General features: G+C 39.0%; 2 protein-coding genes across 2 annotated transcripts in view; one reads left to right on the top strand and one right to left on the bottom strand.

The window, feature by feature from the left end:
- LOC128684104 (protein disulfide-isomerase A5) overlaps positions 1–10,245 on the bottom strand; it is a gene marked incomplete in the record, with an annotated part of 148,850 nt that extends 138,605 nt beyond the window's left edge. Inside the window, 1 exon segment of the mRNA XM_070090096.1 lies at positions 10,119–10,245. Within this exon segment, the coding sequence (XP_069946197.1) occupies positions 10,119–10,148 (30 nt within the window).
- A 437-nt stretch (positions 10,246–10,682) lies between these two features.
- The window catches only part of Zip102B (Zinc/iron regulated transporter-related protein 102B), a 111,633-nt gene continuing 94,834 nt past the window's right edge, over positions 10,683–27,481 (top strand). The window contains exons 1-2 of the mRNA XM_053801478.2: positions 10,683–10,944; positions 25,913–26,027. Of these exons, the coding sequence (XP_053657453.1) occupies positions 10,849–10,944; positions 25,913–26,027 (211 nt within the window). The 5' untranslated portion in view covers positions 10,683–10,848. The remainder of the gene's footprint in view (positions 10,945–25,912; positions 26,028–27,481) is intronic.

The following is a 27,481-nucleotide window of genomic DNA, read 5'->3' as shown; positions in this document are numbered from 1 at the left end:
ATTCAATAGAAAAAAATTGAGTTCCAGCTAAATAGTTAAGATTTTTGTTGACTAGTACACTGGAATTGGCTGAAAATAGGGTTCAAAGTGGGTGAAATCTCTGATGCATAAACATCGTCGAGACCGGTAACTTCGCGAGAGCATAATTCCCTTAGTTTTCCATCAAATTTCATAGTTTTGGTGTCATTTTGATCGGGAAAAGATTCTCTATCTTTTCATAAAAAAAAAAATTTCCCAAAAAATTTTCAACCCTGACAACAAGTTTAGGAGAGGGCCTCTCGACCCTGAAAGGGTTAAGGTAAATAATGAGTGAACTGTGTATGCATTTTATCGCTCTGGGATGCTTAAATGTCATAGAATATTATGTGTGGGTGGGGTGGCCTGATATGGTAGCCTGGCTGGCTACCATACATTCCACACTTGATTTCTTACAATAAACACTAATCTAACCCTAGAGTAAGACTACAAATATTTTAAGGTAAGTAATGAGTGTACTATATGTGTATTTTACTTTATTGTTTTTTTAATGCCAAGTTCTATTGGTAACTTAACCCCATGACTGTCGCAACCCCCAATCCTGAGGTGTCTCCTGGCATCGCAAAATTTAACCCTTTGACTGTCGCAGGCCCCTTTCTGAAACTGTCATTCTATGTCGCAAAATTTTTGAAAAAAAAAAAAAAAAAAATTTTTCTAATGAAATGATAGAGAATCTTTTCCTGATGGTAATGACACCAAAAGTTCGAAATTTGGTTGAAAACCCACGGAATTACGCTCTCGCGAAGTTAGAGGTCTCTGCAACATATACGCATCGGCGATTTCGCCGACTTTGAGTCCTGCTTTTAGCCAATTACGTTGTTCCAGTTGACCAAACTCATAGCTATTTCTTTAGAACTCCATTTTATCTAACAGTTGAGTACAAGAAACTGCCCATTTACCAATTTGAACCACCCAATCAAGTGGTCAGAAATTGACAATTTGGCCAATTTCACAAAAAATGAAAAAGATGCCAGTTTTAAAATAGGGTCCAGAATAAACAAGGTAGACATTCTTGGCACTAAAATAACATATCCTCTGTTCATTAGTCACATCTCTAGGTCCCTCTTATATTACTATTGCTTTCTATTTTGATTTTTTATTCATACAAAAAAATAAAAAATTTACTGTTATGCAGACTACTTCATTATTGTAAAAATGGTATAAATAATATCAGTGCACTAGTGAAAGAATATTAGACTCCCCAGTTGATGTGTATTGGACGTGTGGTGTGATTTGCTTACTCCTGAACATTGGTGAAAATCGAACATTTCCGCTACTTTGAGCTCAGTTTCAAGGTCATTTTCATCGTGAAAGTAATGAAAATCATCTCAATTTCTGTAATATGTTTTCCATTTTATCACCTAAGACCATGAAAACGAGAATACAACGATAAGTACTATACGAAAATACACCTCAAAGTCGGCGTTTAAATCCAAACAAAACGGTCGGAGTTTTTTTTTGCTCATTACGCACTGTGCTGCAGGATTTTTTTTATGTGGTGCACACTGATCACACAGACCCATTCTCTCATATGTGGGCCTACCAGCTTTCTCCCGCTTGATTTGAAGCCGCTAGAATTATTGAGTATATATACGTCAGAAACAGTGGCGCGTAAGACATATTTATACGGCGTAAAGTCAAAGGGTTAAAAAAAAAAAAAAAAAATTCTTCTCATGAAATGATAGAGAATCTTTTCCTGATTGTAATGACACCAAAAAAAAATGAAATTTGATGGAAAACTGATGGAATTACGCTCTAGTGAAGTTAGCGACCTCAGCGATATTTACAAATCGGCGATTTTGCCCACTTTGAGCCCTATTTTCAGCTAATTCCATTGCTCCAGTTGGCCAAACTCATAGCTATTTTTTAGAACTCCGTTTTTCCTAGCGATTGAGTATGAAAAACTGCCCATTTACCGATTTCAACTACCCAATAACGTGGTCAGAAATTTGCAATTTGGCCAATTTCACAAAAATTCAAAAAATATGACAATTTCAAAATAAGGTCCAGAATGAACAATGCAGACATTCCTGGCTCTAAAATAACATTTTCTTTGTTCATCAGTCACGTCTCCAGGCCCCTCTGATATTACTCTTGCTTTCTATTTTGAATTTTTATTCAAACAAAAAATAGAAGATTTACTGTTATGCAGACTACTGCAGTATTGTAATAGTTGTACAAATAATGTCAACCCATTCATGACTGCATATTAGAATGGCTAGTTGGACATTTATTGGACAATGACATCATTTGTTTACTTTTGAACATCGGCAAAAATCAAACATTTCCCCTAATTTGAGCTCCATTTCCAGGTTCTTTTTATAGTAAAACCAACCAAAATCACCTCTATTTCTATATGTTTTCCATTCTATCAATTGAGACCAAGAAAACGAGAATACAACCATAAATACTATACGAAAATAGACCACAAAGTCAGCCTTTAACCCTTTCAGGGTCCGTCCCGTAGATCTACGGCTTCATGTTGAGTGTCCAAACCGTAGATCTACGAAAAAATTCTAGTGCTGTCAAATTTAGCACGAAAGCGCTCACAGGCCTACATGTGAGAGAACGGGTCTGCGTGGTGGGTGTGCGCCATAAACAAAAAATCTAGGCGCCCGCATAGCATTGTGGGAACGCCGACTCAGTTACCCTTGTTCAACATGCCTCGTCGCAAGTCAGCTCTCACTCCCCGGAAAATTGGGACTCTCCTCTTCCTATCTGATAGTTCTGACACTGATGGAAGTGGAAATGAAGACGAATTCTACGGCTTTGATCAGTTAGTGACCGAAAAGAATGACCAGGATATCGATAATAGTGCAGAAAACCCTGACGATCCTCAACCTTCTACCTGTGGTGTGGGCACTCGTGACTCACGGTCGGTTGTTCCTCAATGCAAGAGAAAGCTAATATTTTCGCGTGGCCAGGCCTCTGACTTCAGTAATGATGATGATAGTGACGTGGATTGTGATTTTATTGCGCTCGACAATCATTCGAGTAGTGATAGTGAGGAATCATATTCACCAGTGAAGCGTCGGTATGTTTGCCACCGCATGCGCTCGGGTAGTGTACCCTATGCTGTGCCCAGGGGACGGAGTACATCCCGGAGTACATCCTGTGGCCCTACACCAGTTTTAGGTAGTGATAGTGAGGATGATGTGGCTACACTTGGCATGGATAGACCACAGGCATCAGTGGATGGTGGTAGTGGTGATGGTAGTGGCACCGCCATGCGTGACTCACCAGCCCACGCTGGGACCCACGCTGCTGACTAGTCAGTTCAAGGACAAAGCGGAGCGTCAGCCACCAGCCCACCACAACCACAACCACCTGCACAACCAGCCTATGATGTCCAGTATCCACCAGCAAACCGTATATGGGATTGGCAGCAAAATCCCAATTTTGTTCCCAAGCCTCACCACTTTGATGACTCTCAAAATGGAATTCTACCTACTTGTCCCCTTGGAACCACGGCCAATGAACTGGAATACTTTGAATTATTCTTTGACCAGCCATTGATGGAAACTATTGTCAGGGAAAGTAATAAGTATTTTGAGTACACCATGGCAAATACGATCATATCACCACAGTCAAGACTACACAGGTGGAAAGAGACGACTGTTGCAGAAATGTATTTGCTTTTTGCAACAATAATGCTTATGCCTCATGTCTATAAGCATAATATAAAAGCATACTGGTCCACAGATCGGCTAATTTCTACCCCGGTCTTCAGTGAAATCGTACCAGTGAACAGGTTTATCTTACTCTTACATATGTTGCACTTCTCTGACAAAACCAGGCCTGACAGAAGTGACAGGTTATACGAGATTAGAAATGTTTTCATGTATCTCAAACAAAAGTTCAGCATATACTTTTATCCATTCAAGAATGTTGTAACTGACGAGTCTTTGATTTTGTTCAAAGGTAGACTGTCATTCAAGCAGTATATACCGAGCAAGAGGAAACGCTTTGGTATAAAACTGTTTGTACTCTGTGACTGTGACAGTGGCCTGGTGTTGGATATTGTTGTATACACAGGAAGTAAAACATTGAAAGATACCAAGATGTTATTGGGTATCTCAGGTGACGTAGTGAGAAACATGATGGCACCTTATCTTGGTAAGGGGCATACATTATATACCGATAACTGGTACACAAGCCCATTACTCAGTGATTTCATGCGAGTGAACAAGACAGATGTGTGTGGCACAGTGCGTTCTAATCGTAAACATATGCCCAGGCTCAACGCAGGTGCTCGTGGTGATGACGTGCAGGTGTTTACTGCCAATGACATCATGGCATTACGGTGGCATGACAAACGAGATGTCACATTGTTGACAACAAATTCACTGTAATGAAATGCAAGACAGTGGCAAAGTTGATCGAGTGACTAATGAAAGTATTCAAAAACCAGTTACAGTGATTGATTATACAAAAAACATGCACTTGATTGACAAATGTGACATGCAGATTGGTTTTGTTGACTGTGTTCGTAAGAGTTACAAGTGGTACATGAAACTTTTCTTCCATCTCATGGACATTTCTATGCTCAATGCATATAATATGTACCAAATAAAGACTGGCAACAGACCACTGTATGGTGAATTTTGTTTGTCTGTTGTCAGACAACTCATAATGAAGTACACGTACCAGGTAAGAACACCTGCTATACAACAAGGTCCTCGAATTACTCAGGATATACCCAAGCGTTTGAGGAGGGAAGGTGATCATTTCATAATACAGCTTCCTTCAACTCAGAAGAAATTTGCTCAGAAGAGATGCATCGTCTGTGCACAAACAAAACGACGGCAACAAAGACGCAAAGACACTCGGTTTATGTGTGAGGAATGAAGGTGCCTTTGTGCATGGTGCCTTGTTTCAAGGAGTTCCACAAGCTCCAGCAGTTCTAAAACCATGTCCAGTGATTGTAAATATGTAAATATATGACAGAACATTAGTATTATACAAGATTTGTGCATGTTTATTGTAATAAACAACAGTGGTAAACAATAATATATTAACTTTAGTGCGGTTATTGTGTTCAATACAGTGAGTTTATATATATACATTATATACAGTATTGGTCTCTCAGGCCCCAAATGTTAGTAGGAATAGAAAAAATTGGAAAAGTAAAGAAAAAACTTAAAAAACAGCTAAATAATGTAATGCGCGTATGTGGAATTCGTCGATGTTGCCCCCACCACATCATTTTTGACAAACTTTTTGGCACTGTATCTCGGTAAGTACTGATCAGAATTTTTTTTTCTTATTACCTTCACAAAAATATGCTCTTTAATTCTGTAAGAAAAAAATAACTTTTTTTTTTTTCAAAATTTCTTGGATACTGGAGCACCACTTCAGATTTTGGCCTTGGACCCTGAAGGGGTTAAATTATAAAAAAAAAAAAACGGTCGGAGTTTTTTTTTCTCATTATGCACTGTGTGCTCCAGAATTTTTTTTATATGGTGCACACTGACCACACAGACCCATTCTCTCACATGTGGGCCTACCAGCTTTCTCCTGCTTGATTTGAAGCCACTAGAATTTATGAGTACGTACATATATATACGTCAAACACGGTACCTCGTGACGTATATATACGACCATAACAGTCAAAGGGTTAATATATGTTAGTGTAAACTTGTTATCTAGTATTTCTATGCATTTATACGTGGAAAAAAGGGTGTTCCACTTAACGACAATTTCCGCTTTACGGCGGTAACCTGGACCCTAACCTGCCATATAAGTGGGGCCCTACTGTATAGGATTTGCAAAGGAGTGATCACAGGTGTAGTTGATGATAGCTTGGCTGCTCTTGAACCAGGTCCACAGTGTGTGTCAAGGTGGAATACTTTATCGAGCAGGATCCTTAGGCTGTATGTGGCAACATCAAGACCCAGCCAAGAGCTGAAAAGAATCGTTTAAAGTTCAGTGCTCCAATGTGGTTCCACATCAAGCTGCACCCTTATGTCACACACAGTCCAAAGAATGTCTTCCACTGCAATTTATGAGACATCTGAACTGTGAAGAAAAGAAGACAGTAAAGAAGACTGTCTAAAGAAATTCCTACTTTGCTCTCACAGATCAGCTGCTTCTTGGTATGAGTGCTGAGGAAGACTTGACTGCGAGAGACAAAGCTGTTGAAATCAATAAATAGGCAGTTTCTTGTACTCAATAGATAGAAAAAATGGAGTTCTAAAGAAATAGCTATGAGTCTGGTTGACTGGAACAATGGAATTAGCCGAAAATAGGGCTCAAAGTGGGCAAAATCGCCAATTCATAAATATCGCCTGGTCGCTAACCGCGAGTGTAATTCCGTCAGTTTTCCATCAAATTTCGTTCTTTTGGTATCATTACAATCGGGAAAAGATTCTCTATCATTTCATAAGAATTTTTTTTTTTTATTTTGTGACGCCAGGAGACACCTAAGGATTTGGGGTTGCGACAGTCAAGGGGTTAAACAGTGTTGCAATAATGGGTGACAGCACATGAGATACTTATTTATGTATGAATGGTGGCAAGTTATTTAGATCTCCTGCCTTGTCTTTTAACCCTTTGAGGGTTTCGGCCGTACTAGTACGGCTTACGACCCAGGGTTTTTGATGTACTAGTACACCTAAATTCTAGCGCCCTCAAATCTAGTGGGAGAAAGCTGGTAGGCATACATATGAAATAATGGGTCTATGTGGTCAGTGTGTGCAGTATAAAAAAAATCCTGCAGCACACAGTGCATAATGAGAAAAAAAAATTTTTGACCGTGTTTTTGGAATAAAACAGCCACTTTGCACTGTATTTTCGTATGGTATTTATTGTTGCATTCTAGTTTTCTTGGTCTCATTTTATAGAATGGAAGACATATTACAGAAATTGAGATGATTTTGACTGGTTTTACAATGAAAAGTACCTTGAAATTGAGCTCAAAGTATCAGAAATGTTCGATTTTTACCAAAGTTCAAAAGTAAAGAAATCATGCCAAGCGTCCAATACACGTCAACTGGTGAGTCTAATATTCTTTCACAAGTGCGCTGATATCATTTATACCATTTCTACACTAATGCAGCAGTTTGCATAACAGTAAATCTTCTATTTTTTGTAAGAATAAAAATTGAAAGTGGAAAGCCAAAGAAATATAAAAGGGGCCTGGGGATGTGACTAACCAACAGAGGAAATGTTATTTTAGTGCCAGGAATGTCTTTCTTGTTTATTCTGGACCCTATTTGGAAATTGGCATCTTTGGAAATTTGTGTGAAATGGGCAAAATTGCTAAATTCTGACCACTGTATTGGATAGTTGAAATCAGTAAATCGGTGGTTTCTTGTACTCATTCAATAGAAAAAATAGAGTTCTAGAGAAATAGTTATGATTTCTGTCGACTAGTACACTGGAATTGACCGAAAATAGGGCTCAAATTGGGCAAAATCGCCGATGCGTAAACATCGTCGAGACCACTAACTTCAGGAGAGCATAATTCCCTAAGTTTTCCATCAAATTTCATACTTTTGGTGTCAATATGATCAGGAAAAGATTCTCTACCTTTTCATAAGAATTTTTTTTTTTTTTAATTTGGCCGACCCTGAGAACGAATCTTGGAGAGGGCCTGTCGACCCTTAAAGGGTTAATGATTTAATGAGTGAGACTTCAGCAGAAATTGTTGGTGCTAGATATAGAGTATCTGGGTAGTTACCAGTGAAGTAGTCTTTCAGCTGAGTATTTGAGCTCGGGATTTTACTAGCTAGTTTTGATCCTACAATAGAGAAGAAGACATTAAGTTTGTTGATTGTGTCTATAGGCTGTATGTAAGGTCCATCTGGTTTAGTTAAGTTTATCTCTCTGTTTCTAGACAGTTTTCTAGAGCTCAAAATTTCAGAGGGGGTTTTCCAGGCCCTTTTCATATCACCTTTTATTTCAATAAATCTATTTTCATGACACATTTGCTTTGATTTCTGTATTAGTTTTACGAGTATTGAGGTATATTGTTTAGTCAGTTCGACTTGACTCATGAAATTGTAATGACACAATTGCAAACAAACCGTGGGTTCAAACCCCACCTGTGGTATGGTTTAGTCAGTTCTTTAGTAATCAGGACTAATCTGAACAGTTTTTCATATTGGTGCTTTTATCAATGAATTTTAGGATACTATTAGTTAGCCACGGGTTGTTTAGTCTCTCTGTTGTTATCTGCTTTGTTTTGATCGGACAATGCATGTTATAAAGGTTTTGGGTTTTATGCAAAAGTTTTGACATCTTCATCAACATTATGGCTGTTTGCTAGTTCTCTCTGCCAGTCAATGTCACCTAATGCTAATATTAAATTATTTACTGATGACTCGTCATGTAGGCGAAAAGAGATCTTACTCGAGCCTGGCCCCTGGCCGAGCTCAAAGTAGATAAACTCTCAAAACTCTTCAAAGGTATATCAAAGGTATATTGAGTCTTCAGGCAGTGTACATAGGTTGGTTATGAAGAAGGTGGGGTAGTGGCCTGTAGTGTTATCTCGGATTATACCTGCTTGTAGCAAAGATACAGTGTTGGTCCAAATATAGTCAAGTAATGAGGCACTTATCTTAGAGATTCTTGTTGGCTTCGTTATAGAAGGTAATAGCAAGCAGTTGTTCAGTGTTTGTGAAATCAGCAACTGGAGGGTCAGGTTACTATACAAGAATACGAGATTTATTTCTTTGAAAAGGTTACAATGTGAAATTACAATTTTGGTTTGCTAAGCTCTCCCCCCGTGCTTATAAATAATTGATGGCTTGGTGGCTAAAGCTCCCGCCTCACACACGGAGGGCCCAGGTTTGATTCCTGGCAGGTGGAAACATTCCGACACATTTCCTTACACCTGTCCTGTTCACCTAGTAGCAAGTAGGTACCTGGGTGTTAGTCTACTGGTGTGGGTCGCATCCTGGGGGACAAGATTGAGGACCCCAATGGAAATAAGTTAGACAGTCCTCGATGATGCACTGACTTTCTTGGGTTATTCTGGGTGGCTAACCCTCCGGGGTTAAAAATCCAAACGAAATCTTATCTTACAAAGAAAGTCACTATCATGCCGAGGCATTTCAGGCGGACTAATCCTAGTACACATAATAACTACTTAATAATAATAATAATAATAATAATAATAATAATAATAATAATAATAATAGTTTATTAACCCTTAAATGGTCCAAACGTATATATACATTTTTTCAACATTTGAATGTAAAAATATGTACATCATTTTTTTTTTTTTACATTTGAAAATGTGTAAAAAACTTTTATCTACATTTTTTTTTTTATATTTGAAAATATGTAAAAAAAAATAGATCTACTTTTGGAGCACTACGGATTTGAACGTCACTCTATTTGGATCATTTAAGGGTTAAGACATGATACATAGTTGTATAAGGTATTACAGTAGTTGGTTGTACATGTCAAAAGCCCCTTGTATGCAGAGCATTACAACCATACTAAGACTGTAACTATATGAATACTAGAATAAAAGAACCCCAATGGAAATGAGTTACTCACATTTTTGGGTTATTCTAGGTAATTGACACTATGTATGATAATTAAACTTATATGTACCTGTGCCTTACTATGCATGTATTGGGATGATAATTTAAAAGTTAACCGAGGATGACCTCAGTCTATGTTCTTCTGTGATTTTACTTTAATAATGCTGGAGATACACCAGAACAGTGATAACCATCTAATTATATTTCATTAATCGGTCATTGTTGGTGTGACTGACAAATTAAAATAACGTAGTTGGAGCGGTAATTAACCTGCGGTAATTAACCTGTCAGTAACTGAATATTACGTAGAATAATGCCACTTGAACCGTGAACACCCGAGAGTTCCAAATACATCCAGAAACTTAACAACCGGTTGACATTTAATCATAAAACACCTGACAATATCCTCAACACAGTAAAACTGATCCGTCCCTAACCTACTTGGAAATACGGTGTCCCTCAGTAATTAACCCATATTGCCGGCTTCACACTAGTGTTGCACCGGATTTCTAACTGCCAGCCGCTGGATGGGTGCATCATTGTGGAGGTAGAGTAGTTAGAGGTAATATTAAGGAGTAAAATACTCACCAAAGCCATTAATATAACGCAGCGCCGCATAGCATCCCACGTCAAACCCGCAGGCTGATTGGTATATGAGAATTAATGGCACATGTCATCACAAACACCTGTATTTCATTTATATAAAATTAATATGGGCTAACAAGCATTGCGAGATGATGAATGAGGCCCAGAGAAATAAGAAGAGAAAACTTAATATTGCCAAAAACATTAATAAATTATTGCACCTAGGGACTAACATAATATTTTCTCCCTAAACTATTGTTCTGCAAGATATATCTTTTTTATAGCTGAGGCATTGTGCACGCATTATATTGCTTTTATTGACTTTTTACTTTTAGATATATTATTTTATAAGTTAGTATGTGATAAATGAGAACTACAATTACATGATGTAAACAACAACTCTCACCCTGTCACATTTTTATTAAAAGAGATAGAAATAAAGATGTATTAAAATAAGTGTTCAGAATTATTTAAAAAAAAATAACAAATAGCAAAAGCAGAGAGAAGTACACGTATATAAAATTGGTGGGGAAATTAAAGGTAAGTTTGTCCCCGCCACAGAGAGGAAATACAAGCTGGCAGTGTTTACTTGTCACCTGAAGAAACAGCTGTTGACACAAATCTTGTTGTTGTTGCGTTAATTCGCGCCCATATACTCTCTTCCAGCCTCTGTATGGCCTCTTGATACCCACCTCAACGAGTAATACACAGCAGGACCCTCAAAAGCGCCAGTATGGAGCCTGTGATGGTGCTGACGCTCCTGTCCTTTGCCATGTTGGTGGGATGTTACACTGCTGGCTCCATACCTCTCGTTATGACCATGTCAGAGGTGACCTACAACTTCACTAAATGTTATGTTGATCTTGTCTTGTGTCGTGACAAAATGTATCATTGACTTCATCCTATGTAGTGGTGTCTTCCTTCTATGTCTTGACACAGTGTAGTGGTGTCTTCCTTCTATGTCTTGACACAGTGTAGTGGTGTCTTCCTTCTATGTCTTGACACAGTGTAGTGGTGTCTTCCTTCTATGTCTTGACACAGTGTAGTGGTGTCTTCCTTCTATGTCTTGACACAGTGTAGTGGTGTCTTCCTTCTATGTCTTGACACAGTGTACTGGTGTCTTCCTTCTATGTCTTGACACAGTGTACTGGTGTCTTCCTTCTATGTCTTGACACAGTGTACTGGTGTCTTCCTTCTATGTCTTGACACAGTGTACTGGTGTCTTCCTTCTATGTCTTGACACAGTGTACTGGTGTCTTCCTTCTATGTCTTGACACAGTGTACTGGTGTCTTCCTTCTTTGTCTTGACACAGTGTACTGGTCACTTCCTTCTATGTCTTGACACAGTGTACTGGTGTCTTCCTTCTATGTCTTGACACAGTGTACTGGTGTCTTCCTTCTGTGTCTTGACACAGTGTAGTGGTGTCTTCTATGTATTGACACAGTGTAGTGGTGTCTTCTATGTCTTGACACAGTGTAGTGGTGTCTTCTTTCTATATCTTGACACAGTGTAGTGGTGTCTTCCTTCTATGTCTTGACACAGTGTAGTGGTGTCTTCCTTCTATGTCTTGACACAGTGTAGTGGTGTCTTCCTTCTATGTCTTGACACAGTGTAGTGGTGTCTTCCTTCTATGTCTTGACACAGTGTAGTGGTGTCTTTCTTCTATGTCTTGACACAGTGTAGTGGTGTCTTCCTTCTGTGTCTTGACACAGTGTAGTGGTGTCTTCCTTATGTCTTGACACAGTGTAGTGGTGTCTACCATCTATGTCTTGATGCAGTGTAGTGGTGTCTTCTATGTCTTGACACAGTGTAGTGGTGTCTTCCTTCTATGTCTTGACACAGTGTAGTGGTGTCTTCCTTCTATGTCTTGACACAGTGTAGTGGTGTCTTCCTTCTGTGTCTTGACACAGTGTACTGGTGTCTTCCTTCTATGTCTTGACACAGTGTAGTGGTGTCTTCCTTCTATGTCTTGACACAGTGTAGTGGTGTCTTCCTTCTATGTCTTGACACAGTGATGCGGTGTCTTCCTTCTATGTCTTGACACAGTGTAGTGGTGTCTTCCTTCTATGTCTTGACACAGTGTAGTGGTGTCTTCCTTCTATGTCTTGACACAGTGTAGTGGTGTCTTCCTCCTATGTCTTGACACAGTGTAGTGGTGTCTTCCTTCTATGTCTTGACACAGTGATGCGGTGTCTTCCTTCTATGTCTTGACACAGTGTAGTGGTGTCTTCCTTCTGTGTCTTGACACAGTGTAGTGGTGTCTTCCTTCTGTGTCTTGACACATTGTACTGGTGTCTTCCTTCTATGTCTTGACACAGTGTACTGGTGTCTTCCTTCTATGTCTTGACACAGTGTACTGGTGTCTTCCTTCTATGTCTTGACACAGTGTACTGGTGTCTTCCTTCTATGTCTTGACACAGTGTACTGGTGTCTTCCTTCTTTGTCTTGACACAGTGTACTGGTCACTTCCTTCTATGTCTTGACACAGTGTACTGGTGTCTTCCTTCTATGTCTTGACACAGTGTAGTGGTGTCTTTCTTCTATGTCTTGACACAGTGTAGTGGTGTCTTCCTTCTGTGTCTTGACACAGTGTAGTGGTGTCTTCCTTATGTCTTGACACAGTGTAGTGGTGTCTACCATCTATGTCTTGATGCAGTGTAGTGGTGTCTTCCTTCTATGTCTTGACACAGTGTAGTGGTGTCTTCCTTCTATGTCTTGACACAGTGTAGTGGTGTCTTCCTTCTATGTCTTGACACAGTGTAGTGGTGTCTTCCTTCTATGTCTTGACACAGTGTAGTGGTGTCTTCCTTCTATGTCTTGACACAGTGTAGTGGTGTCTTCCTTCTATGTCTTGACACAGTGTAGTGGTGTCTTCCTTCTATGTCTTGACACAGTGTAGTGGTGTCTTCCTTCTATGTCTTGACACAGTGTAGTGGTGTCTTCCTTCTATGTCTTGACACAGTGTAGTGGTGTCTTCCTTCTATGTCTTGACACAGTGTAGTGGTGTCTTCTGTGTCTTGACACAGTGTAGTGGTGTCTTCCTTCTATGTCTTGACACAGTGTAGTTGTGTCTTCCTTCTATGTCTTGACACAGTGTAGTGGTGTCTTCCTTCTATGTCTTGACACAGTGTAGTGGTGTCTTCTATGTCTTGACACAGTGTAGTGGTGTCTTCCATCTATGTCTTGACACAGTGTAGTGGTGTCTTCTGTTTTGACACAGTGTAGTGGTGTCTTCTGTTTTGACACAGTGTAGTGGTGTCTTCCTTCTATGTCTTGACACAGTGATGCGGTGTCTTCCTTCTATGTCTTGACACAGTGTAGTGGTGTCTTCCTTCTGTGTCTTGACACAGTGTAGTGGTGTCTTCCTTCTGTGTCTTGACACATTGTACTGGTGTCTTCCTTCTATGTCTTGACACAGTGTACTGGTGTCTTCCTTCTATGTCTTGACACAGTGTACTGGTGTCTTCCTTCTATGTCTTGACACAGTGTACTGGTGTCTTCCTTCTATGTCTTGACACAGTGTACTGGTGTCTTCCTTCTGTGTCTTGACACAGTGTAGTGGTGTCTTCTATGTATTGACACAGTGTAGTGGTGTCTTCTATGTCTTGACACAGTGTAGTGGTGTCTTCTTTCTATATCTTGACACAGTGTAGTGGTGTCTTCCTTCTATGTCTTGACACAGTGTAGTGGTGTCTTCCTTCTATGTCTTGACACAGTGTAGTGGTGTCTTCCTTCTATGTCTTGACACAGTGTAGTGGTGTCTTCCTTCTATGTCTTGACACAGTGTAGTGGTGTCTTTCTTCTATGTCTTGACACAGTGTAGTGGTGTCTTCCTTCTGTGTCTTGACACAGTGTAGTGGTGTCTTCCTTATGTCTTGACACAGTGTAGTGGTGTCTACCATCTATGTCTTGATGCAGTGTAGTGGTGTCTTCTATGTCTTGACACAGTGTAGTGGTGTCTTCCTTCTATGTCTTGACACAGTGTAGTGGTGTCTTCCTTCTATGTCTTGACACAGTGTAGTGGTGTCTTCCTTCTATGTCTTGACACAGTGTAGTGGTGTCTTCCTTCTATGTCTTGACACAGTGTAGTGGTGTCTTCCTTCTATGTCTTGACACAGTGTAGTGGTGTCTTCCTTCTATGTCTTGACACAGTGATGCGGTGTCTTCCTTCTATGTCTTGACACAGTGTAGTGGTGTCTTCCTTCTATGTCTTGACACAGTGTAGTGGTGTCTTCCTTCTATGTCTTGACACAGTGTAGTGGTGTCTTCCTCCTATGTCTTGACACAGTGTAGTGGTGTCTTCCTTCTATGTCTTGACACAGTGATGCGGTGTCTTCCTTCTATGTCTTGACACAGTGTAGTGGTGTCTTCCTTCTGTGTCTTGACACAGTGTAGTGGTGTCTTCCTTCTGTGTCTTGACACATTGTACTGGTGTCTTCCTTCTATGTCTTGACACAGTGTACTGGTGTCTTCCTTCTATGTCTTGACACAGTGTACTGGTGTCTTCCTTCTATGTCTTGACACAGTGTACTGGTGTCTTCCTTCTATGTCTTGACACAGTGTACTGGTGTCTTCCTTCTTTGTCTTGACACAGTGTACTGGTCACTTCCTTCTATGTCTTGACACAGTGTACTGGTGTCTTCCTTCTATGTCTTGACACAGTGTAGTGGTGTCTTTCTTCTATGTCTTGACACAGTGTAGTGGTGTCTTCCTTCTGTGTCTTGACACAGTGTAGTGGTGTCTTCCTTATGTCTTGACACAGTGTAGTGGTGTCTACCATCTATGTCTTGATGCAGTGTAGTGGTGTCTTCCTTCTATGTCTTGACACAGTGTAGTGGTGTCTTCCTTCTATGTCTTGACACAGTGTAGTGGTGTCTTCCTTCTATGTCTTGACACAGTGTAGTGGTGTCTTCCTTCTATGTCTTGACACAGTGTAGTGGTGTCTTCCTTCTATGTCTTGACACAGTGTAGTGGTGTCTTCCTTCTATGTCTTGACACAGTGTAGTGGTGTCTTCCTTCTATGTCTTGACACAGTGTAGTGGTGTCTTCCTTCTATGTCTTGACACAGTGTAGTGGTGTCTTCCTTCTATGTCTTGACACAGTGTAGTGGTGTCTTCTATGTCTTGACACAGTGTAGTGGTGTCTTCCATCTATGTCTTGACACAGTGTAGTGGTGTCTTCTGTTTTGACACAGTGTAGTGGTGTCTTCTGTTTTGACACAGTGTAGTGGTGTCTTCCTTCTATGTCTTGACACAGTGTAGTGGTGTCTTCTTTCTATGTCTTGACTGTGTACTGGTGTCTTCCTTCTATGCCTTGACTGTGTAGTGGTGTCTTCCTTCTATGCCTTGACTGTGTAGTGGTGTCTTCCTTTGTTGCCATGACACAGTGTAGTGGTGTCTTCCATCTGTGTCTTGACACAGTGTAGTGGTGTCTTCCATCTATGTCTTGACAGTGTAGTGGTGTCTTCCTTCTGTGTCTTGACAGTGTAGTGGTGTCTTCCTTCTATGTCTTGACAGTGTAGTGGTGTCTTCTATGTCTTGGCACAGTGTAGTGGTGTCTTCCTTCTATGTCATGACACAGTGTAGTGGTGTCTTCCATCTATGTCTTAACACAGTGGCTAATGCTCTCGCTTCACACACGGAGGGCCCGGGTTCAATTCCCAGCAGGTGGAAACATTTCGACGTGTTTTCTTACAACTGTTATCCTATTCACCTAGCAGCAAATAGGTACCTGGGTGTTAATCAACTGGTGTGGGTTTCATCCTGGTGGACAAGACTGAGGACCCCAATGGAAATAAGTTACATTCCTCGATGACGCACTGACTTTCTTGGGTTATCCTGGGTGGCTAACTCTCTGGGGTTAAATATCTGAAGAAAATCTTATCTCTCCTTCTATGTCTTGACACAGTGTTGTGGTGTCTTCCTTCTATGTCTTGACATAGTGTAGTGGTGTCTTCCACTATGTCTTGACATAGTGTAGTGGTGTCTTCCTCTTTGTCTTGACGTAGTGTAGTGGTGTCTTCCTCTATGTCTTGACATAGTGTAGTGGTGTCTTCCACTATGTCTTGACATAGTGTAGTGGTGTCTTCCTCTATGTCTTGACATAATGTATTTGACTTCCTCTTGTGTCTTAGATAAGATTTTATTTGCATTTTTAACCCTGAGGGTTAGCTACCCAGGATAAGCCAAGAAAGTCAGGGTGCCATTGAGGACTGTCTTATTTCCTCTGGGAGTCCTTTATCTTGTCCCCCAGGATGTGACCCACACCAGTCGACCAACACCCAGGTGATCTACTTATTTTGTAGATGAACATGGACAGCAGTTGTAAGGAAACATACCCAGTGTTTCCACCTGGCCAAGGATCGACGTAATGTAGCAGTGTCTTCCTCCTACATCTTGAATTAATGTAGTATTAGTGTCTTCCTGTGTCTTGGTATAATGTATACGTGACCTACCCCTCTTTCTTGATGTATTGTATTGGTGACCTCCTCTTGTTTTCATATAATGTATTGATGATTATCTTCTGTGTCTTGATGTAATGCATCAGTGACTTCTTATAACTTAAACATAATATAGCAGTGACTTCCATCTGTGTCTTGCCTATGTATGTATCAGAGACTTTATCATATAATTTGATGTAATGTACCAGTAACATCCTATGTTATGACTTAATCCTGTATCTGGACAATATAGCATTGATCTCCTCTGTCTTGATAAAATGGCTGTTACTTCCCCCATCTTGATAATGTAAGGGTGATTGCCTCTATGTTGATGTAATGTGTATTTCTGCATGCAGTGCCAGATTTACCTATAAACTTGGCAGGCTGAAGTCTAGGGTCACAAAATCTAGGGGGCCTCCAGTCAAACTGTATAATATTTTTGAGCCAAAAGTCTGCTCAGGAGAAATCATGGCTGACTTAGTGTCTATCTCATTAGTGAGCTTGAAATTTACTTTAGAAAATGCTGAGGGCAGTCTTACAACAGTGCTGCCAACATGATTGGTAGGCACAATGGTATGCCACAAAAATCATCAAAAAAAAAAAAAATTACAAGATTTATTCCATGCACTGGTCACTCTTTAAATTTGGCGGACCATTCAGCTGTTGATTGCTGCCTTGTTTCAGTGGACTATTTTGGCATTATCAAAGAAATTTATACCTTTTTCATCCTCCATAAAGAGATGGGCAGTTCTAAAATAATTTTTCCAACCTGTCAAAAGTGCCTAAATATTTGTCAGGTGGGAGGCATGTGCAAAAGCCACAGAGGCTATTTTGGAAAAGTACGGTGATATCACTGAGGCCCTCAGTCATTTGTGCTCGGATGTTAATGAGAATCGTAATGCCAGGCTTCAAGCTAACAATCTTTTGCAGAAAATGGAAGAACTGGAATTTGTGTTGATGCTGCATTTTTGGACCCATGTGCTAGGTCATTTCACAAGGTCAGTAAAGCCATTCAGAAATCAGAACTGTTATTGAATACTTGTGCATGTTTGTACAGTGCACTTCAGGATTTTTTAAACAAAATTAGACAAGATTTTGATGAGCTTCAGCAACAAGCAGAAGCCACCTTGCCAAATATTAACTACAGAACTGTCACAAGGAGACAGAGTAAGGAAACAGCCAAGAAGTGATGGAAGTTCACCTGGTCCTGATGCCTTAGATGAACTCTCTTCAGGAGATAAGTTTAGGGTAAAATCCTTTTTTCTTATCCTAGATGCAGTTGAAGTCAATCTGAGAAGACTACTAAGAGCTACTGCGTACAGTAATGTTACACAAAATGTTTTCTTGCTAATCTGATAGCATCTAAGCAAGAAATTCAGTTAATGGAAGCATACCCAGAAGGTGTCGACCTGAAACTTAATGATGGACTTTTGCACTTTAACTTGTACGTGAGACAAAGCCATAGGCCTACAGAAGTGCAGTCATTGTCTTATGCAGACCTTTATCAAAATAGTATATACAAGGAAAAAATTCACATGGCCTTCTCTAATGTGGAAGAAATTTTGCAGCTATTTCTTAGCTTAATAGTCACTAACTGCTAAGGAGAGAGGTCTTTTTCAAGCCTCAAAAGAATTAAAAATGTCTTGAGAGAGGTTGTCTGCACTGAGCATTCTGTGCATTGAAAGTGACGAACTTAGACAAACAAATTTTGATAAACTTTTAGACGTTTTTGCTGAGGATGGTTAAAAATAAACTTTTTTTAGTCTTAATGTATTTGATTGTAGTTTCTTTATTTCTTAATATGCATTTTTAATATGTATTTATTTCTTAATATGTATTTTTTAAAATACACATATGTATATGTATTTTAAAAAATATAACAGTTAATTTATAATTTCATTTTCCTAAAAATTCCTGCTTATTCCACAAAATGTTTACAAAGTTTGGTTATTGCAAAAGTTTTTCCAGTGTTAATTTTAACATTTATACTTTTTTCAATCACTACAGTATTTAACAATAACATCTTGCATCCTTTAGAGGAGGAATTCTGACTTGTGCCATTTCAGACACCCGTCATCATCCTTTGGTTCACTTAATTTGGTTTAAACCACACTTCCGTCTTCCTCTAGTTGTGAAGGTGGGAATTAGGAGGGGCCTCACAAGTAGAAATGCCTAGGGACTCTATTCAACTAAATCTGGCACTGGCTGCAGGGATCACCTGGCCATCTTAATGTAATGTAGTGGTGCCTAATTTCGTCATTGACGTACATCTGTAACCAGGTTCCCTTTTGTTTTTTTTTTAAATGACAGCCTAGGCATGGTTTCCATGTATTTGGGCATGGATATCCCCTCCCCCATGCTGTGAGTTATAGAGAGGTAGTATGCTCATGTCAGCCACCAGACGATCAACATCAAACACCATCACATATAATGTAGCAGTGACAGCCTCCATCATAATGCAAAGGTGGCAACCTGTCTTAATTCAGAATATTATTACTGTATTTTTAAGAAAGTGCTAAACCCATATGGGTCATACTGAGCTTGTGGAATGTAAGGCAATCAGGTATGATCTAAGGAAGAGGAAGACCTGTTCAATTACTTGGATCAAGAGCCCATCACCAACATCAGGGAACCTTTGGTGAGAGATCCTAATGCAGAGGTAGCTGCCTCTGTCATGATGTAAAGGTGGTTGCTTCCATCTTAATTCAGAGACTGCCACTTCCATCCTAAAGCAAAGGCCACTACCTCCATCTTGATGCAGAAGCCACTGCCTCTGTTTTAATGCAGAGGCTGTTGCCTCCATCTTTAGGCAGGGGTCATTATCTGCCTTGGTCTTAATGCACAGCCACTGCTGCCACTACCATTGAAGTACAGAGGCTGCTGCCTCCATCTTAATGTATCACTGGTCACTACCGAGCAAATTAGGTTGGGCATATTGAGCTGAGACTGAGCTTCTACTCCCTGCTAACATCCTATGTTAAATTTCTAGTTTACATCTAACATTGCATTTTTCCTCTTGAAACTTAACTTATAGATCAAAGGTTTTTATCGTTCTTGAAATTTTCTTCCTTGAAACTTGTGCTTGATTTGGAAAGACATGGATAAGAATTCATGACATACTGTACTTAATCTATTAATTTTCGTAGTAATAGTACAGTAATTATTGTGTGAGTAGTGAGAGTGCAATAGACATTTTTCTTAACAACTTACTTAGATTATACAACAAACATTGTCCTATAAAAACGAAACAGATCACGAATAAACGGCCCGGTTGCCCATGGCTAACCAGCAGCATTCTGAAATCCATTGATGAGAAATACCAATATGAAAAGCAGTATAGACAGGGCTTAATACACAAAGATATTCTTAAACATTATTTATCAGTTCTCACCAAAGTAATAAAGAAAGCCAAACAACTGTACTACTCCAGCAGATTCACTGACACAAGAGGAAATATAAAAAAAGACCTGGAAAACACACTCAGATTCTGGGCACCCACAAACTGAAAAAAACTAAACCTAATGAAACACCACTGCATCCCACTGAAACAGCTAACAAGATAAACGATGGGATCTAATCTTGCCAGTAAAATCCCACGTACCAACACCCATGCCGGGGACTATCTAGATGGGAATTTCCCAAATTCCTTCTATCTTGTACCAACTGAGCCCACCGAAGTCACTGAGATTATAAAGTCACTTAAAAATAACTCAGGGAACCTGTCTCATGTCCCACCATTATTGTACAAGCAAGCGGCCCATGTCCTTTCACATGCTATTTCATTACTTTTTAACAAGTCACTAGAAACTAGCGCCTTCCCGAAACTACTCAAGACAGCAAGGGTTACACCAATACATAAAGGTGGTGACCCTACAGATGTAAACAACTATAGGCCAATATCAAACTTACCACTGCTATCCAAAATCTTTGAGAAACTCGTGCACAGGAGACTGTATTCATTTACAGTGGCACAAAACATACTCAACCCCTGCCAATTTGGATTCAGGAAAATAAAAGCACTAATGATGCAATTGTAAAAATGCTAGATCTGCTTTACACAGCATTGGAAAATAAGGAATATCTGCTAGGAATTTTTATTGACCTAAGAAAAGCTTTTGACACAGTAGACCACAGCATCCTACTCCACAAACTTGACCATTATGGTATAAAAGGCCATGCGCTTGCATATTTCAAATCCTACCTTACTAATATGTATGTCACCATTAAAGACACAGCATCATCAACACGGCCACTTGATACTGGAGTTCCACAGGGAAGTGACGTTGGACCCCTGCTCTTCCTCATTTACATCAATGATCTTCCAAATGTTTCCCAACACCTGAAACCCATTCTCTTTGCTGACGACATGACTTCGTGTCATCTCTCACCCTAATCTTGCCACCCTCAACACCATTGTTAATGAGGAGCTGCTCAAAATATCAACTTGGATGACAGCCAATAAACTTACACTTAACACTGACAAAACCTACTATATTATGTTTGGTAGCAGAGCAGGTGCTGCGCAACTTAACATTAAGATCGACAGCACTCTAATTGCCAGACATAATGAGGGCAAATTCCTAGGCCTATACCTTGACAATAACCTGAATTTCAGCACCCATGTCCAACACACATCAAAAAAAGTATCCAAAACAGTTGGGATCCTCTCCAAGATACGATACTACGTGCCGCAAAATGCCCTTCTCACACTATACCATTCACTCATTTATCCATACCTCACCTATGCTATTTCTGCTTGGGGATCAACTGCAGCAATACACCTAAAGCCAATAATAACTCGACAAAAAGCTGCAGTAAGAATAATCACTAAATCCCATCCTTGGCAACCCCCCCCCCCCCCACTCTTCATGGATCTAAACTTACTCCCTGTTCAGAACATCCACACTTACTACTGTGCAGTCTACATATAGAGGACCTTGAATTCCAATATTAACCTTGACCTAAAATGCTTCCTTAATTAATAGTTGTGACAGGACCCACAGGCATAACACCAGACACAAACATATCTATGACATTCTCCGTGTCCGACTAAACCTTTACAAAAATTCAGTGTATGTCAAAGGCCCTAAAATCTGGAACACCCTATCTGAAATCTCTAGAACTGCAGACACATTCGTCACCTTCAAAACTACCGTTAGAAAACATCTTATCTCCCTAATACACCCCGTCAACTAACTACACCTACCATCCGACTTACGACCTGCTCGACTTACGACCACTCAACTTACGACCGTGTTTTTTATGCCAAATTTCTGGGAAATAAACAACTATTTGTGTTGTACACAGTGTTTATCCTAAACCTTACAGTATAAAATACAGTACTAACAACATAAAAAGTAAAGTAATACATGAAATACCAAAATAAAACAATAAAAAAAAGTCATTACAAAAATGTTTTGTTGATATTCAGTAGTAAAGTTCGACTTACGACCATTTCGACTTACGACTGGTTTCTCGGAACCGAACTCAGTCGTAAGTCGGATGGTAGGTGTACATAAAAACCACCTGGTGGTTCACACTTACACTCACTCACTCACCCATTTGACTATAAGCAGAGAAATACGTATCTTAATCTTAAAATAATGATTCCTAACTAGTCATAAGTTTGCCTGTGAGACTCTAATATAGAAACTATGTATTGTGCCAAAACAAAAGCATTCACATTGCTAAACTCACAAACTAGTATTTAGTCACTTAGTATTTAGTCAACTTATTCCACAATTTGTAATAATTTAGGGTTAAGAATTAATCTAAGTTTGCCCGAAATGCCTAGCCATGCTAGGTGTTCTAGTGGCCCCCCTCTGTAATTAGTATTTTATTTCATGTAAACCACACAATAACCAATATCTATAAACCCTGCATTGTAAACCTTATGGAGAATAAACTTTGATTGATCATGAAAGCATTAGAAATTATAGCTTATACTGTTTGGCATTTTATAGAGGATAAGACACTGCATACTATAGTTAACTTAATTAACTTCACCTCCTCAAACAATAACTTGTTAAAGTCACCTACATTATATACTACAAGTAGTGTCACCTGCTATATTCATGATTCATGGAAATAGTCATTCAACTATTACTGGTACAGGTTGGCCATCACTAATCTGGCATGGTAGATAAGACACATAGGCAACATTTAGGCATCTTTATTTCGAAACGTTTCGCCTACACAGTAGGCTTCTTCAGTCAAGTACAGAAAGTAGGCGGGAGCAGTTGAGATGTGAAGACGATGTAATCAGTCCATCACTCTTGAAGTCGTAGATTTGAGGTTGTCAGTCCCTCAGCCTGGAGAAGTTCTGTTCCAAAGACTTTGGAACAGAACTAATCTAGCATCATTGGGACCTGTAGTGTGCCGTATTAGTGAGTTTACCAGACTACAGAGTGGTTAGGTTAAAATACAATTAATCATGTCTTCCTCATTTTCATCACTGATTTCTCCTCCACTGGCTTGCTGCTGTGGATTTACAACCATCTGCACAATTTCTGAGTCGGTATAATGATGAAATTTGAACTAATGCTAGCCAAAATTAGTGCCGGATTACTGATGGAACCAGATAACTGATTGCCCAATTAGTGATGGTCGACCTGTACTCACATTCTTGTTCACCCTAAATTTACATTTTGAAACATTGCACCTTTAATGTTTATTTGTTAGTACTCTCAGACTAATTGGACATGAACAGCTCTAGTTGTTTTCTGTGGTGCAGCTTTATTCATGTAATGTTTGAAAACATCTTGATTATTTAACCCTTTCAGGGTTTCCAACGTACTTGTACGGCTTACGCACCAGGATTATTCACGTACTAGTACGCCTAAATTCTGGCAACTTCAAATCTAGCAAGAGAAAGCTGGTAGGCCTACACATGGAAGAATGGGTCTGTGGTCAGTGTGCACAGTGCGTAAAGAGAAAAAAAAACATTGACCATGTTTTTGGTTTAAAACAGTGACTTTGCACTGTATTTTCATATAGTATTTATGGTTGTATTCTAGTTTTCCTGGTCTCATTTTATAGAATGGAAGACATATTACAGAAAGTGAGATGATTTTGATTGGTATCACAATGAAAAGTAGTGGGATGTAAACATGTTTACTGCTTACCAGCTGTGCCAACTAGCAGAAGCAATCTGAATTATTATTACGTACGTATTATGCATTATTATTATTATTAATTTAGGGAACTGAAGCTCTATCATTATAATAATTTATTAGTTGTAGTATTATATTATTATTTTTATTATTATTTTTATTATTATTATTATTATTATTATTATTATTATTATTATTATTATTATTATTATTATTATTATTATTATTATTATTATTATTATTAATTTAGGGAACTGAAGCTCTAGCGTTATTGTAATAATACAGTAGACTGCCATTGAAGAATTGCTGCACAATTTTATGTAACACGTTGTATAATTAATTTAACATGGTTCAGTTTGTGGGAAGGAAAAAAAAAATTCTCTTGCGGCCACTTTGTTGTAGAGCAGCCGGGGAGCCCTCCCCTACCACTCACCAACACCACCCCCCCACCATCCCAGCATTCCTAGTTCATACGTGTCCAGTCTTTCTCTCCTACAAGGCAGCTGTGTTTGCCAATTGTGTTATGATATTTTAATTACTATATCTTGTATCTGCCAAGCAATCATGACACCCAGTAGCCATACTAGTGTTGCTGAAAGTGGCACGAAGAGGTATAAGCACGTAGGTCTTAGAATTAACAAAGATATTAAACGAGTGATAACCTGTAGCCGTAACTGAAGTGTTACATTGTACACAGAAAAAGAGGTTAACATGAGTTTGTGTGACTGACTGACCGAACTGAATGAATGACTTATTGAGTGACTTGACTGATTTACTGAATGACTTGACTGACTGACCTACTGAATGACTGGACTGACTTACTGAATGACTTGACTGACTTACTGAATAACTTCACTGACTGACTTACTGAGTGACTTGACTAATATATTATTATTATTTCTGAGAAGAAAAAGAGAGTGATTTCCATGGAATTAAAGCATGAAATCATAGATAAACATGCGAGGTGTCCAGGTTTTGGGTTGAAGGGGGAAGAGGGAGGGAGGAGCTGGCTCGTAACTCAAATGTTGGCTCCTAACTCAGAGCAAAAAATCGACCCAAGTATGGCTTGTATCTCAAAAAACTCATAAGTTGGGACACTCGTAAATCAAGGTTCCACTGTATCTTGAAATTGAGCTCAGAGTAGCAGAAATGTTCGATTTTTGCCAAAGTTCAAAAGTAAACAAATCATGCCACGTGTCCAATACACGTCAACTGGCGAGTCTAATATTCTTTCACAAGTGCGCTGGTATTATTTATTCCATTTCTACACTAATGCAGTAGTCTGCATAACAGTAAATCTTCTATTTTTTGTGAGAATAAAAATTCAAAGTGGAAAGCAAAAGAAATGTAAGAGGGCCTGGGGACGTGACTAATGAATAGAGGAAATGTTATTATAGTGCCAAGAATGTCTGTCTTGTTTATTCTGGACCCTATTTGGAAATTGGCATCTTTTGAAATTTGTGTGAAATTGGCAAAATTGCTAATTTCTGACCACCTTATTGGATAGTTGAAATCGGTAAATGGGTGGTTTCTTTTAATCATTCAATAGAAAAAATGGAGTTCTAGTGAAATAGGTATGATTTTTGTCGACTAGTACATTGCAATTGGCCGAAAATAGGGCTCAAAGTGGGCGAAATCGCCGATGCGTAAACATCGTCGAGACCGCTAACTTTGCGAGAGCATAATTCCATAAGTTTTCCATCAAATTTCATACTTTTGGTGTTATTATGATTGGGGAAAAGATTCCCTATCTCTTCATAAGAACATTTTTTTTTTTTTTCCGAAAAATTTTCAACCCTGAGAACAAGTTTAGGAAAGGGCCTCTAGACCCTGAATGGGTTAATTTGTGTTTATTATTGAAAAAATTATTGAAATATATAAAATTTAGTATTTCTCACAACTTCATGCAGTAATTTTAAATTACTGTGTTTAATTTAATTAAGAGCAGTGTTCTATTTGTTTTTCACTGGCTGAAGAGGCACTTTACAAACTTGATACTACATTGCCTTACAAAAATGATTAGTAAGTCTCATAGTATATTTTAATTGTAAGCATTCACGTACAGACAGTGCCTGCAAGTTTTTTACTGTATTGTATGTACTATATATAAACTTATTACAGGACTACCTATATGTGATTTGTCTTTTGGACATGCAGTTGTTTTTTTTTTTTTTAACACTATACAGTCATTATCTTTTTTATGTATTTATGCTGTAAGTGTGACTAGTTTATGATGTCATTTCAGGACCGCATGGAGGTGGTGACGGTGCTAGGAGCAGGTTTACTAGTAGGAACAGCATTGTCAGTTATTATACCAGAAGGCGTTAATGCTTTATTCAGCATACACACAAGTCACAAAGGTAATTTTCAGAGAATGTAATCTTAACCCTTTCAGGGTTGGCAGGCCCTCTCCCAAACCTGTTCTCACGGTTGGAAAAAATTTGAAAAAAAAAAATGATTTTTTCCTATGAAAAGATAGTTTTTTTTTTTCTGAACATTATAAGCTATAAAAAAAATTTTGCCATCAATACTTACCGAGATATGGAAGCGTGAAGTTGACAGAAGATGGCTGGCATACGGCAACATCGCCGACTGCCGGTCACCTGGTAATAATTTTTTTTTTTTTTTTTTTTTGTACTTTTTTTTTTTTTTTTAAGTAACTTTTATGGCTTGTGAGACCAATATGAGCATTATTTTGTAAGTTTTTTCTCTTTCTTTACTACACAATAACTGCACAAACACTGTTGTCACTATATTGTTTACAAAACTTGTTTACACAAATGAACAATATAAAATGTTGTTTATTACTATTTTTCTATATTTAATATACACATATACAGTCACAGGACTTGTTTCTAGAAGTTCTGCAGCCTGTGGAAGTCTTTGAAATGTGGTGTCATGCACAATGGTGTTTTACACTCCTCACACACAAAACGACTGTCTCTGCATTGTTGTGGGCGCTCTTTTGTATGTGCACAGACGTAACACCTCTTCCGAGCCTTTTTCTTGAAAACAGTAGCAGGCAGTTTTGTTAGGAAGTGATCACCATGCTTCAGATGAGAAGGTAGTTGTTGATAATTTCATGGGCAGTTTTCTATTGCAGGTGTTGTTCCTTGGTACTTGATTATTATTTGTCTGATGACAAACAAAATTCGCCATATGGTGGTTTGTTTCTGGTCCTCATCTTATACATATTATAAGCATTGAGCATGGAAATGTCCAGAATATGGAAAAAGAGTTTTATGTACCTCTTATAACTCTTGCAAACACAATCAGCAAACCCAATCTGCATGTCACATTTGTCCACTGAACACATATTGAGGGTGTAGTCAATCACAGCTGCAAGTTTTAGAATGGGTTCATTGCTCTCTCTCTCTCTCTCTATGCTGCCTGCCAGTGTCTGCCATTTCTTTAGGGTGAACTGATGACAACAGTGTGACATCTCGTTTGTCATTCCACCAAAATGCCATAATGTCATTGGCAACAAACACCTGCACCTCGCCTCTACGAGTGCCAGTGTCGAACCTGGGCATGTGTTTACGATTTGCATGCACTGTGCCACACATATCTGTCATGTTCACTTGCAAGAAATCACTGAGTAAGGGGCTTGTGTACCAGTTGTCAGTATATAAAATATGTCCCTTACCAAGATATGGTTCCATCATTGTTCTAACCACATCACCGGAGATACCCAGTAACTTCCTGGTATCTCGCAATGTATTACTTCCAGTGTACACAATTATATCCAATACAAGACCACTGTAGCAATCACAAAGCACAAACAACTTTATACCAAAGCGTTTCCTCTTGCTTG

This window comes from Cherax quadricarinatus, chromosome 3 (assembly GCF_038502225.1).
Source record: "Cherax quadricarinatus isolate ZL_2023a chromosome 3, ASM3850222v1, whole genome shotgun sequence".
NCBI lineage: Eukaryota > Metazoa > Arthropoda > Malacostraca > Decapoda > Parastacidae > Cherax > Cherax quadricarinatus.
Note: the sequence above shows the minus strand (reverse complement) of the source record. Positions and strands in the feature narration are given on the sequence as shown.